General features: G+C 43.6%; 1 protein-coding gene across 9 annotated transcripts in view; it reads right to left on the reverse strand.

Moving 5' to 3' along the window:
• Positions 1-14,797, reverse strand: part of ERLIN1 (ER lipid raft associated 1) — a 34,269-nt gene extending 19,472 nt beyond the window's left edge. Inside the window, exons 1-5 of one of the 9 annotated variants that reach the window (XM_083146190.1) lie at positions 14,549-14,794; positions 13,737-13,836; positions 11,677-11,861; positions 1,738-1,851; positions 1,438-1,519 (exon numbers count right to left, since the gene is read on the reverse strand). In XM_083146190.1, the coding sequence (XP_083002316.1) occupies positions 1,438-1,519; positions 1,738-1,850 (195 nt within the window). In that variant the 5' untranslated portion in view covers position 1,851; positions 11,677-11,861; positions 13,737-13,836; positions 14,549-14,794. Of the gene's footprint in view, positions 1-1,437; positions 1,520-1,737; positions 1,852-11,676; positions 11,862-13,736; positions 13,837-14,491 lie in introns of all 9 variants that reach the window. The other 8 variants (XM_083146191.1, XM_083146193.1, XM_083146188.1 and 5 more) reach the window with 8 other exon arrangements.
• Positions 14,798-15,019: the final 222 nt, after the last annotated feature.

Consider the following 15,019-nt stretch of genomic DNA (forward strand, 5'->3'; position numbering starts at 1 on the left):
GTATTTAAGTCTTTTTCTCCAACAACTTTCATATCTAGACATGCATAACTCAATCAACAATCCTTGTGCCATAGACCTTCTCCATGTCCTAGAGCTAGGGGGGAGGAAATGTATTATCCAGCCAACTCTATTTCCTGATATACCTGTAAAGCGTGACATTACTGGCTTTCTTGTAGGATAAAGGTTACCGAAGCAGTGTGAATGCAAATTATTGCTGAACTCTGAGACATTATAAAGCAGTATACTGCACCTCCTCCACTACAGAACGACATCTATGCTGATAGACTGATATAACCCAACTGCACCTGGCAGTCTCCCTATTACATTGTGTTCACACACTGTCTAACTGCTGCAGCACAGTAATATAGAGACAGGTCTACACTGTAGTCTGCACTTTGTACCATACATCAAGCGGGATACGGTTGCTATGTCGACATCATGAAGGTGGACAGGTTGCTACATGAAATAAGTTGACACAAGCATTAGGTCGACAATATGAAGGTTTTTGCCGACATGCTGACAGGCGGTATTTCATTAAGTCAAATTTTGGGATAAAAAAAAAAAACATGAAAAGCTCATGTGGACCTTTTGACTATGGACCTTTCCATTGTCATCCTAATGCTTGGGTCAACATTCCAACCCTGACGACCTTAGCCATGTCCAACTAAGCCCTGTCTACTAATGTATGTACAGCTTCATGCAGTTGACCCTATGACCCATACCCCATCAAGCTACTACTTGGGGTCGATCCTATTAGCGCCGAAGGGTGTGAGGTGCCATTTAAACGATGAAAACACCCCCCTAACTAAGCAGATCTTGCAGATTCAGTCCGCCGAAAAAGTGCGAATCATCCGCACCTAAAGAGGATCAACCCTTGTCTTTATTCAGAACATTTTGGGTATGTATAGTAGATAAAGCAAGTGCTTTTTGTCACAGGTGGATCATTGATCTCTACAGTAAATGCAAATTCCCTACACCACATATATTTATCACATTTCCGGTGCAAACAGCTATAACATGTACAGAAGACTCCAATAGCAATAAACGCTATGATGGCCTGTATACGGTCTGCATCCTCCACATGGCAAACAGATCACTGCCCCCGTCTACTTAGTAGGTAACTATATTAGTCATCCACAATCTCCAAAATTGTTTATATAGGACAGAGGTTCCCAAACACGGTCTTCTAGGTATCCTAAGAGTGCAGGCTTTAAGTGTATCCATTCTTGGCCATAAGTACCTTAGTTTGATTTAAACACCTATGCGGAGCCATTGATATACATGGACCATTGGGGTGCCTTGAGAACCTCATTTGGGAACATCCGACTTATTAAAAACCTCCATCTAAATGTCACTATGGTGGCTTACCTGCCGTTAAAAGCAAACTTGTATACTAATTAGTATATGACTATATAAATGGAAGTTCTTACCACTTACCTGCACCGATCGGAAGGATGTGATGAAAGGGAACATGATGTGGTACCCGGGTCCACTAGGAGTACTTAGTAGTGCTCCCCCTCTATGAAACAAAAATAATGGAATGCAAAAACAAGCTTTAGTAAAGAGGCCATATGCAATAAGAACATAATACAAAAGAAAACGAACACATCAAGGACATCCAGGACTGGAATATGCAGACTAGATGGAACAGTGCTTCTTCTTCTGCTCTGATGTCATGCCTGGAACTACCTAGGGTCATTATTCCTGAGTCACCAAGTTCCAGGTGTAATGCATTACCTGTAATACACGGCCAGGTGACCTTCTTCCACCTTATGTATGGATGAGTGTAAAAGCAGAGCAACCAGGATGGTCACCACTCCTACCACCACTCCCAACTGAGCCATGGTCATGCTGTAGAGAGCAAGAGATGTATATATTAGGTCACAGAGCAGTGCAGTACAATGGTATTGTAGTCCTTTTATAGGGATGTTAATGGATATTTAAATGATATCCTAATTTCCCCATTCAGTTCAAATAAACAGCATCACATACATTAGTATATATCAGCAAGTAAAAACAGCAGATGTGCAAACGTCATTTGCTAAAAACGGGTGTTACATGTAGCTTACATGCAGCAGTGTGCCGTGTTTGCCTGCTCTCCATTCCGGACAGACTACACTGGATATAGGCAGAATTCGCTTCTAGCACACAAAACCCAGATGTGTACAAACCGTATGCTGGGGACTTTGGAATCAATATGTCATGTTGCTTTGTTACTGACCCCCATGTATAAGCCCTTAATGGGAGGTTCCAATCGCAAGTGCAGGAGGGAAGGGACAGGTGCTTGCCAGAGGACTCTGTTCAATAAATGGATATGGAGTAGCCATGGGGACAGGATGTAGTAGGGAGACATTTAACACATTGACCTCATACCAGACCCATGAAAACATCAAAATGACACACATGCTTCTAATATACATTTCATGCTCACAGAACGACCATTTCATGAAAATGTGCAATATGTCACTTGCAACAGACACCTTAAAGAAGAGACTTCAGCCACTTCACCGGTTCCAACTCTGCTGCCTATATAGCTACCCATCTTCCCCTGTAGCTGTAAAACACATCAATACATTCAGAGCTAGAATTTGGAACGGATGGGGGGAGGGGTTTGAGGAAGGACACTCACTGGAGCTTCTTATCAATTATCTTATCTGTAGACAGAATATGAAGCTGTTGTATGTAGCTGGAAATGCCATTTGCAATTGTCCTTTGGCAGAAGTCTCATGTGAGTGCTGCCAAGTGGCCAATTCAATATTTTTAATATTCCTTTTAAAGTATTCTAATCATTCCTGACAAATCATGTGAAGCTTTGCCAAATCCTGTATCCAAACCAATAATAGCGCATAACTGGAGAGAATTCAAGTTTGATTATTTGGATACGTCTAGTCACAACTATGTGACATACTTACAATATTACCATTACTGTAAAGTGCACCATCTTGTTAGATACATGGTGTAAGAAAGACCGACCATATAGTTGTATCACTTGTATTATGTGGCGCACTACTAATTGTTAAGGTGCCCTTACACGTTTTGGACTACATGGCATCGCATGCAATTTGCGTGCGATGCGATCTGAAGCGCGTTCAAACAGTATGTGCAACGCATATTTTTGATCTGTGCGTGGGAGTGCGCATCACATCCAATCCGCAAATCGTACTGTGTATGGGGCACCTTTACTGTGGTTGTGGCTTTAGTGATATAATGTGAGTTATTATTTATATAAATGCCACAGCTTTCCTACATTGTTAATGTGAGAGAAGGGTTTCAGGAAATAAGAATGAAAGGGCATTCTGCTCTCCACGCTGTCTTCTTATCCTTTAAGAAGCCCCATAAGGGCAAACATCCTGCACATAGCTGTAACCTAAGGGAAGCAGCCTGGTCTGTATACAGCTACACAGTGAACTGATCACATTCAATATAATGAATATTCTTACCACTTGAGGAATAACAGGTTAAGACTGGCTTGCCCTGTATACAAGGAAGTTTATCGTGGAAGCTGTAAAATATAGGATGATGCAACCTAACCCGTTGAACACATAGTTTGGGGCGTTTCCATGAAATCATTCAAGCTTAGTAAGAAAATGTATGTGAAGACTAATTCTTATAGTCACACTACTGCTCACCCAAGCTCTCCATTAGAGAATGCAATGGTTCTAACCAACATTCAACATACGGCTACTGTATATTACATTCCCAACGCTTCCTAGTATTGCTCCATGCACAATGACTGTAGCAGATCAGACAGCGTAAACACTGCTCCTATTTGTTTACATTCTTTTTAACGGTTTGTGAGTATGGTTTACAAGAGGAATTCTTAAAAAAAAAAAAAAAAAAAAAACTGGAACGGAAAATGTACACAGAGACACACACACACACACACACACACACACACACACACACACACACTAAAACTCCGTACACACGGAACAATTTGAAGGACAATGTGGGCATTCCCAATCGATGGGAACAACCAATCGTTCCATGCATCAGTAACGATGCGCGTACCCGCCATGTACGCAAGATAAACGATTTGATACATTTGTGAACGATGTCGGAATGCTTACGGCATCATTCCGTGTGTATGCACCTCTACCTTCCTAAGAATACATAGGTGTAAACCAATGCTTTTAGAATTTTGGACTCACTGCACAGATATTTTATAATTAACAGATTCTTATATAGCGCACATATTCCACAGCGCTTTACATCAGTCCCTGCCCCAGTGGAGCTTACAATCTATATTCCCTACCACATATACATGCACACAGACATTCTAGGGTTAACTTTTGTTGGGAGCCAATTAGCCTACCAGTATATTTACGGATTGTGGGAGGAAACCGGTGTACCCGGAGGAAACCCACACAAGTACGAGGAGAATATACAAACTTAGCACAGTTAGAGCCACGGTGGGAATAGAACCCATGACCTCAGCACTGTGAGGCAGTAATGCTAACCATTACACCATCCATACTGCCCTACATTACATTACAGTTCTCAATAATTATAAATTCTGCATGTTATCCCATACCCCGCTGCCGGGAGGCTGCCCGTGTCAGAAGTCATCTCCGACTCCGATGCGCACAGAACCGCGGAACGGATCGGATGTCAGACATATCCGATTTGGCCACTTTTCATCCGATTTCTCATCGGAATCGGGGGCAAAGTGGCCAAATCGGAGAAGTGTATGGCCAGCTTAAGGAAGCTAACAAATAAAAAATTGTAGTAACCACATTTTTTAAGAGGCTTATATTGTAGTGAATGCACATTACCCACAGTATGTACTAAAACCTTGAAGAAGAAAAAAAACAACAATTTATTTTAAGATAAAAATGAGCAAAGCTGTCTAGTAAGAAAAAGAAACCAGGTGACCAGAGTGATTATGTACTTTGCAACTGGTAGATCATAACTCTTACATCATCAACATTGGGCCAATCATTACAACCCTGCTACATTACTACTAGTCAGGCTTGTCTCACCATTACTGGAAGCATGCACACGCATCCTTTAGCCCCGTACACACGGGGGAGATATATTGCTCAGCCATATATTGCTCAGTTTCTCATTTTCATCAGCGACCAGAGATGGTCACTGATGAAAGGGAACCTCTGCCGGCGGTGCCGCAGAGGTAATCAGCTGGTCGCAGGAGCAAGCTCCTGCGACCAGCGATTAGAATGGGGCTGAAAACGGGAGCGCGGACCCGGCGATTTATCGCCGGGGCACACTCCCATCACTGGCAATATGGTCGCCTGCAACCATATTTCCAGCAATTTCAGCCCCTATCGCCCCCGTGTGTACACAGCTTTTCTCTCTGACCATCTACTGCAAATAGTAAATCCAATCTACATGCTGTGTCTAAAGCTTTGTACACACGGGGGGGGGGGGGGGGGGGATATATTACTAGCAATATATTGCTCAGCGTTTCCTGTTCATCAGCGATCAGAGATGGTCGCTGATGAACAGGAGACTCTGCCGGTCAAAGAGGCAGGGAAACAGCTGATCGCAGGAGCAAGCTCCTGCGACCATCAGGGGCTGCACACGGGAGCGCGCACCTGGTGATATATCGCCGACAGCACAAACAAATCACTGGCAATATGGTCGCTCAGTGACCATATTGCCAGCGATATGTGCTGAAATCACCCATGTGTGTACACAGCTTAAGATGGCCCTGTTAGCATTTTGCAAATGCATCAATCCATTAGTATTATACGTAACAGCAAACATCCACAGTTTTAACTCAACAGTGTGTCCTATTTGCTAGTTCTAAGTCCATAGAAACATTTTCCTGCTGCTTTAATCACAGTTTATAGAGTAAAAATCAAACACTGCTGGGCGTGGCTTGGCCTGACTTGTGAGCGGACGTGGGTCCCCGGAGCTCCGCATCTATCCTGTACTTACCTCCTGATTCGGGGTCCCTGCCCGTCTTTCTTCTCTCCTCCGCAAGTGGGAACGTCTCCTGTGGCTCCTGTGCTGCTGGCTGGCCGGCTGCGGGGCTCCTGTGTTCTCTTGGGTCGACTTTGGCCTCCCGTATGCTGCGAGTCCGGGCGCCATTTTGGATTTCTCCGCGCCCGCACTTTTAAGCTGTGGTGACGACTGGCGGGTTTTCTTGTGGTCGGTGGATGGAGCGGACACCTCCAACTAGCTCCGTGGTGTTTGCTGAGGCTTTTGGAGGGTGAGGATTCGGGTGCGGGGACCGGGCGCATCGTTGATATCGGGTTCCATTGTGGACTCCCTGGCGACTCAGACTGTGCTCCGGTGTGCTGTTGGTGCCCCTGCTTGGGTGACTTGGGGTGTGGGGACGCCTGATGACTCTCTGGAAGTGTAGCGGGGAGAGCGGGAGTCGTCTCTGACAAGACGCGCTGCTTGGCCGCACGGAGAGGTCGGCGCCTTCTTGCCTGCCTGTCTCCTGACTGGGGTACCTATACTGTGATACTTCTGCTAACATTGGGCTCATTGGACACTCCATTTATCTGGGACCCCCGGGGAGACTCCTTCTGCCGACGCATATTTTTGATCTCTGCCCTGTGCCTGCTGATAGCCTGGTCTCCATCGAACAGCAATCTGTGACCCCTGCTTTGGTTCGTTATCCGTTTGCCACTACCTGAACCGGTCCTCCATCTTCCACCCTAATATGGCCATTACTGTGTCTACAATTCTGATGGCGTTGGAAGCCTCTTCACAGAGATTGCTACAGATGTTGTCTTCTATAACTGACACCAGCCAGTTGCCTTCTACTACTCCTGAACCCAAAGGTGATGCCATGGAATTGGATCCATTAGCTACCCATACATCAGAGGTACCTGCATACATTCCTGATGCATCTGAGTCGACTCACTCTTGCCCAAAGGTATTACACTCAGTGGAGAAAGGATATCCTTATACTGCAGTTTGCCAATATGATGATTTGATCCATCTGCACCTTCTTTTTGCCTCCCAATGTGACCGCCTCGGGTCTATTCGACGTCTCTGTGTGGCTGGCATTTGCTTGGGACTGCCCCATGTTTGTATGTTATATCCTGCATTGAGGAGGCCATGGTCGGTTTATGGTTGTGGAACTTATCCTGATACCCCGCATGCTGGTGGCAGGGACCCTTCCCTAATGACTTTCTCTTCTTACGATTTGGAGGAATGGCCGGACTAACATTCTCTACTACATCCTGACTCTGTTCCTGACCGACAATACGATGCCGACTACTCTATATACTGTTTGACTTCAAGCTACTATAATCTTGTGTTAACATGCTCAGTATATATTATTTATGGTATAGCCCTGATAACTCTATGCTCCCAGATCCTGATATTGGGGGAAGGGAAAACACTCCCAAAATTACGTCCTTTGACGTCTAGTCATCCTGCCAGCACTATTGCTCATAGCAAGTGTTGTTTTGGGACAGAGGAGAATGACATTGATCTACTACCCTGGAGTATGATACAGGCTGGCCAGGCCACTATTATACTTTATGTTCCTATGACTTGCTCATTGCCCCCTGGTATATTTGTGCTACTATATCCTGATATTTGGGGTGGGGTGGGGGGGGGGGGGGGCGTTAGAATTAGAGGGTAGGTTAGGATAGCTAGATTAGGTATAGAGTAGCAAGGTTAAAAGGGATCCAAGTACACCTTAGTTGGGGCTGGGTTGTACAGGGTGGGGGTTATGTGGGGGGTTTGCTTTGGGTTTATTTGGGTGGTTTTTTTTATTAGGATTAGTGGGTTTAGGTTTATGTAGGTTAGACTGTGTATTATTTTGCTATGATCAGCGGTGTCCTTAAGAACCGGTTGTTTATATACTGTAATCCGATGGTGCTCAATGTCTGATCGAAGGGTATGATGCTATACCACGTCTCCTTATTTTATGCTTGACACGGGCCCCGGATGGCGCCTCCGGGTGTTTGTGTACACACATGTGCTCTTTTGGTCCGACATTCACCTTGCATACCCATTTTTATTTTTTTAATTTTTTTTTTATATAAATGTGAGATTTGTATGACCATCTCTTTAATATATTAGTCCTACTCATATATTACTCTGGTTTTGCCATGTATGTTCTATGCACCACTCTGTAACACCGCAAATTGCCTAGCAGTGAAATGTTTATTGTTTTTGTTCTTTTCACACAAAAATCAATAAAAAATACTCAATTTAAAAAAAAAATCAAACACTGCTGGTTAGCCATTTCCAATTTCACAAGGTGGCAGGCACATACATGCCACATCCTACTACAGCTATACTACCACAGTGTGAATTGTTATCAAGCGCACCCCCAATACCCCATGCAATTTGCTTAAATCGGCAATTCAAGGACACAGCAGCAATGTCAGGTGGTAATTCTGCAGTGTGACATATGTTAAGAGCAAGAAAGGAGTTTGTGTTGGATTTCCTTCCAATCTCCAAAAACATACTGACAAATTGTGATTGACGGAAATATTCTCTGTAAAGCACTGCGCAGTATATATAAAGCTGTTAATATATATATATATAGATAGAGAGATAGAGAGAGAGAGAGAGAGAATTACCAGGATTACCTGGAAAGAATAGGCGGCACTCGAGGTCTGTGTTCAAAAGTATCTGTTTTAAAGATATTGCATATTCGACATATTAAATATCTTTAATACAGATACTTTTGAACACAGACCTCGAGTGCCGCCTATTCTTTCCAGGTGATCCTGGTAATTCTACGGCTATATTCCACTAAGGAAGGCCCCGTGGCAATTGAATGATCTTCTCCGTAAGTGCCGATCAAATTCTATGGATATAGAGATAGATAGATATATATATATATATATATATATATATATATATATATATATATATATATATATATATATATATATATATATATATATATATATATATATATATATATATATATATATATATATATATATATATATATAGAGTTGTTTGAGCTGGCACTCCTTGTATGCGCATAAGTGCCCAGGTGCCTCCAAAGAGATTAATACAAATTGCAAAGAGATGCGGCACTCAAAGGGTCTTTGTAAAGTCACAAAGCAAAAGCAAAAATGGAACAAGGCATTTAGTTACAACGGTACATATCACATATTAACTAAATGCCTTGTTCCATTTTTGCTTTATTGTAGCCCTGTGCTGGTTTGGGGGCCGGGGAGGCGATCGCCGGCTCCAGTAACCGGGAACCAGAGGAGACGCTACTGAGAGGTAAGCGTCGCCATGGCAACGGAGGGACAGGGCTTGGTGACGTCATCAGCGGGAGACGAACACACGGAGACGTGTGCTACGGTTCCACGCTACACTCGGCTCCCGCCCAGCACCCGGCAAGACAGGTATAAAATACTGTTATTATCTGTATATGTGTTTGCATTGCTTAACAGATACATGGGCCCTTGAGGAAAATGCCATAACAGGCATTGAAACATCGGGTCTACACCCATGTACTGCATGTAACTTCTGAATATTTTTGCTAAATACTAAAAGTGACTTTACAAAGACCCTTTGAGTGCCGCATCTCTTTGCAATATATATATATATCTCTCTCTATATCTATATCTCAAGAAAGGCAGCGGCACTCGGACTGCCTTTCTTGCACGTTACATTCTACATTCCAGAAGGCACCGTGGGCAGCTGACAGCTTCTAGGAGAGTGCCGGGCCGACATACAGACAGCCATTTATATATATATATATATATATATATATATATATATATATATATATATATATATATATATATATATATATATATATATATATATATATATATATATATATATATATATATATATATATATACACATATACACACACACACACACATACATATAAAAACACCCATGCACTAGAAACTTAAGGAGCATACACCCTGGGCACATGATGGTGAAAATCGCTGGGCTGAAAAATGCTCAGTGCATACACACTAAGTGTTTTTTCCTGGGGTAGACGGCTTTCCATAGCGGGAGGCTATGGAAAGTCGGCCACATACCAGCAGATGAGCGTCCGGGCCAGCAATGATTTGGGAGCACGCATCACCGCTCGTCGCTGCACCGTACACACTGGGCGGCTTTCGAGCTGAAAGCCGCTCAAACGAGTAAGCTGAGTGGATTTCCGCTCAAAGTCGACCAGTGTCTATGGGCCTTCTCACTTGTAAGTTCAAAAACTCATTTTCCATCAATGTACAGCCCAACATACTGTACATGTCCCACATGATTCACACATATTTTGCTGCTTTATAGTGGAAATTACAACTCTCCGAATTAAAATCATCTAATTGCATTAATATTCATTGGCAGTTGTGTCACATTTATACTTTTCACCCATCTAGGGGTGCAAAGGATAAAGACTGAGGGCCTGATTCAGACCTGATCGCTGGGCTGCAAGTGACCAGAGCCCAGCGATCAGGGAAATGCCACCCCGCATGATGGACATCCTGCCCATGTGTATGGCTGTGAATGCGTTTGCAGCCATGCATACAGGGGAAAATGTATTACTCCCCATAGAAAGGATTCCCCCCCTGCCCACCCACAATCGGCCACCAATCACCTTATACTATCACCTTGTCAAGTACGTGTAGCGAAGGCTAGCCTTACCCGGTGTAGCTTTGCCCAGCGTACCATGCGCAGTTGTCCCATAATCGTTCATGCTTTGAATTTGCATCCCAGTCTGAATTGGGCCCTTAACTCCCACTGGAACCCACCTTAACATGGATTACATAAGTGAATAACAGAGTCACGCTCACGGGTCTTACCTATGGTAAAACATTGAGCAGCAAAGTTTGCAGGTAATTAAATCCATCCTTAATTGCTGCCGAATTACCAAGATTAAGTGGCCAAGTATTAGACCAATTTATCTGTGGTGGTGATGATGATAAGTGCACACTTGCTGCCGAATAAACACACTGATATTCCCAGACATTGTAACGTTTGTTCCTTTACTGAGATAATATTTTCCATTGCTATGTAGCATAATCACATCATTTCATTGCAGTATCTGATCCTAAAATATGCTCTTATTACATAATAGACAGCCGTCTTATTTAAAGGATAACACCACATCTTTGAGGAATTCTTTTTCATACTACAATATGGCTGGGCCCACACAACAGCCAAGCAGGAGCCACTTGGTCGGAAGGAGCCTACACAAAGGCGACTATGCGGCCGTTCACACATCTGTGGCGGCCAAGACCTACGGGGGGACGACCGGATTTCAAGATTCCTAAGAACCACCTGGGTCACATAACCAGGGAATATACCATAGATTAAACAACTATGAAGCCATTACTTCCCAATTCATCCACATTAATGCTTGTCGGAAAAAGGTAACTAGCAATTATAATACAGGTTGAGTCTCCCATATCTGAAACACTTAAGGTGCGTACACACGGGGGCGATTTTGTATAATATTGCGGGAAATATGGTCGCTAAGCGACCATATTGCCCACGATGGGAGTGTGCACCGGCGATATATCACCGGGTGCGCGCTCCCGTTTTTACCCCTGTAGTGATCGCTGGTCGCAGGAACATGCTCCTGTGACCAGCTGCTTACCACTGCCGGGCTCCCCCGGCAGTTTCTTTTTCATCAGCGACCATCTCTGGTCGTTGATGAAAAGGAGAAACTGAGCAATATATCTCCCCCGTGTGTACGCACCTTGAGGACCCAAAGCTTTCAGATACGGGATCTTTATGGATCCTGGAATATTTACAAACCTGTAATGACGTAGGGCCAGGGACACTTTGCAGGGGTCCAAGAGGACAGCCGGGCTTGATGCAGGACACACTGGGACACTCTGCCGTGTCTCAGTTTCTGGTTTTGGTAATGTCACTGATGCCCCGAAATATTCCGGTTTTCAGAATATTTCAGATTACGGAATAACGTATATGGGAGACTCAACCTGTATTTGAAATAAAATGTGAATGAATTTAGATACATTTTTAAAGTCTCAATGAATACGGTCATGATGCTCCTCCGTATTAATACTCTGGCATAAACTTTATTTTTAACCCTAATGGTGTCCTTGTTTCTAGAAATATTAATGACAGTTAAAGACTGAAAAAAATCCATGGCACCGTGCTACTTCCATTTTCTACGCTCGGCAAACTATCTAAAATAAAGGGCCTTATTCTAGTTCACTCTTTCTGACAAAATCCTCCTTAGAAGGACAAAACCATGTGCACTGCAGGGGGGCAGATGTAAAATGTGCAGAGAGAATTAGATTTGGGTGAGTTATTTTGTTTCTGTGCAGGGTAAATACTGGCTGCATTATTTTTACACTGCAATATAGATCTCACTTTGAAGTAAAACCCCACCCAAATCTAACTCTCTCTGCACAAGTAACATCTGCCCCCCCCCCCTGCAGTGCACATGGTTTTTTCCATCTAAGAAGGATTTTGTCAGAAAGAGTGAACTAGAATAAGGCCCAAAGTCACTTAACTCCATGCCAACGTGGATAGCTCATACCCCCACTATCCACGTTGGCATGGAGTTGATTTTAGATAGCGTGGCGCCGTGAAACTACACAAGTACCGATCCATGCAATACACACCATAATATAACAAATACAACCAACCAGTGCATTATAAACAAACAAACTTTTTGTATAAAAAATTATATGGAAAAGAATTATTAATGCAAACCATTTTTAATATAATCAAATTAGGTTTTAATGCCTATTCATTCTAATACAGCAAGATCTGCAGAACTAGTATTTTGCAACACAATGCTGCAGCTATCTTGCCAAGCAGATGGGTGCCAAGGCCCAACCTCTTATATGCAAAGGCTCAGCGCAAGCAAACAGTAGACAAAATCCTTATCTAGTAAATAAAACTAGATTTTAGATCAAGTACAAGACAACAATGTCAGTATGCAGCTTCAAATATTACACTTTCTTGTGTATGAAAGTGCATGTAAAAATCTGTTTTGATCATTTCCAAATCCAAAGACCTTTTTTAAGTGGCATATTTATAAAGTTTCAGAAATAATTACTATAGTTTCTTAACGCAGCAATATTAAATTAAGGAAATCCTGGTAGGTAGTGTTCACTCTAGCACCCTGCATTTTTCAAAACCTGTACAGTTACTCTTTCCTGCCTGGGGTGTCGCTCCCTGCTGCGGTGCATCTAAGACAGGTCTGATCTGCATATCAGTGCTGAAATACAGACCACGCTGTGCTAGAAGCTCCACAACAGAGTGACACACCCGGGCAGGGAAGAGGAACTGCATGACTTTGAAAGATGCAGGGTGCTAGAATGAACACTAGAAAGGGTAATAGCAATAGTTAGATTGTTGTGATATGCGTACAGTCCCAGTTCTTGATAAAAGAGACACTCCCATTTCATGGGGAAGCTTCCACGTCAAATATAGCTGTTTTCTTTCATACCGATTATAGGATTATAAAAGTCAACAGCCATACGGTTGTGAACGCAACACAGACAAAAGCCCTCTCTCATCACCAGCCATGTGGCTTTTTTAAAGTTTAATAAATGTCTGGTGGGAAAAAAGGTGGAATACTTAAGAGGTGTGGAAAGGAGAGCACAAAACTGAGTTCTTTTCCTGTATTTTGGAGATATTTAACCCTGATCAGCAACTAACTTCCAGCATGGATTTAGTTTGGAATTAAAAAGGTTAAAACAAAAGCACACAAACAAAAGTCGCTACCGCCAAGCATCGAAGTCTATCATAATGGCCACCTGAGCAGACTCCAGACAAGAAACAAGTTTTGTTAGTTTATCTTGTTGAAATGTTTCAGCGATGCATTCTAAGCGTTTTACCAGCAATTTTGTGTTGTTCACCAGGAATTTTCAGTTTGAAACCAGGAAATCCAGAATATGAAAGTGGAAAGTCTGGTGCTAGAGGTGCTGCTCTGAATGTCTGCAAAGTCAAGAACAATGGTGATGTTTCTACTGAACTGTTTAAGGTTGCAGCAGGTCATGTTATACTGTAGAATGTACAGAAAACCCTGTATATATACAGTACATATGTATGCAAGGTGTCATCTGCTTCCTAGCATAGAGCCTGCCAGGCCCAGATAGCTTTCATGTGCCAGAAAGCAAAGTCCTGCCCTGCAGATAACACGATCTGGACAGAGAGATACATCTGCGTGTGACAGCAACACATAAATAAGAAGTAGTGTAGCAGCACTGTCCCCGCCACACGATGTAGCTGCAGCTGCTACGGGTGCTGGGCAATAGCTAACAGAGCCGCATGCTGTGCCATATACGGTAGCATTCCGGCTCTGCTAGCTATTGCCCAGCACCCGTAGCAGCTGCAGCTACATCGTGTGGCGGGGACAGTGCTGCTACACTACTTCTTATTTATGTGTTGCTGTCACACGCAGATGTATCTCTCTGTCCAGATCGTGTTATCTGCAGGGCAGGACTTTGCTTTCTGGCACATGAAAGCTTTGGCCATGGCCATGTAAAAGGAAAGGCATGCTGCTATTACTATGCCTGGTATTACACCCAGCAGAGAAGAAATCCCTCCGCCGTCCACTCTCTGTGACTGGCACTCACACTCAGACACCCACCCCCCGACACTCGCACTCACGTCTGTCCTATTTCTCCGCGGTGCTGGCGTTACTCACTCAGAAACTCTCCGCCGGGTCTCACTCATGGTATGCGGCGTCCCGGCACTCCTCCAGCTACGGAAGCCCAAGCGGGTCTCGGCCACTGTCACCATAGCAACCGTCCTTTGGAATCGCGCGTAATTTCCGGGGTAACCCTCCCTGCCTAGATCAGTCAGGTCACGGTAGTGTGTCACACATTAGTGTGCTGGGCTGCACTGCGGACACAGGCGAGACTGGGAGCTTGGTAATATGCGTGTGCTGCTGGTGACTCTCCGGGGAAATGGTTGAACATACACTGTCACATTGCTGCTCCCATGCCCACTCATTTCCAATGGCTGTAATATGACTGCCCAGTTACTGCATGCATACGGTACATCTGCATTCAGATTACAGGGAACCCCATTGCCATTGATTTTTAACCTTTTTATATTTCTTATCTTTTTTTTTTTTTTTGGTACTGCAAGGTCAACAGTTAAAGGTCGACATGGG

This window comes from Crinia signifera, chromosome 6, assembly GCF_055691185.1.
Source record: "Crinia signifera chromosome 6, ASM5569118v1, whole genome shotgun sequence".
NCBI classification, from domain to species: Eukaryota; Metazoa; Chordata; class Amphibia; order Anura; family Myobatrachidae; genus Crinia; species Crinia signifera.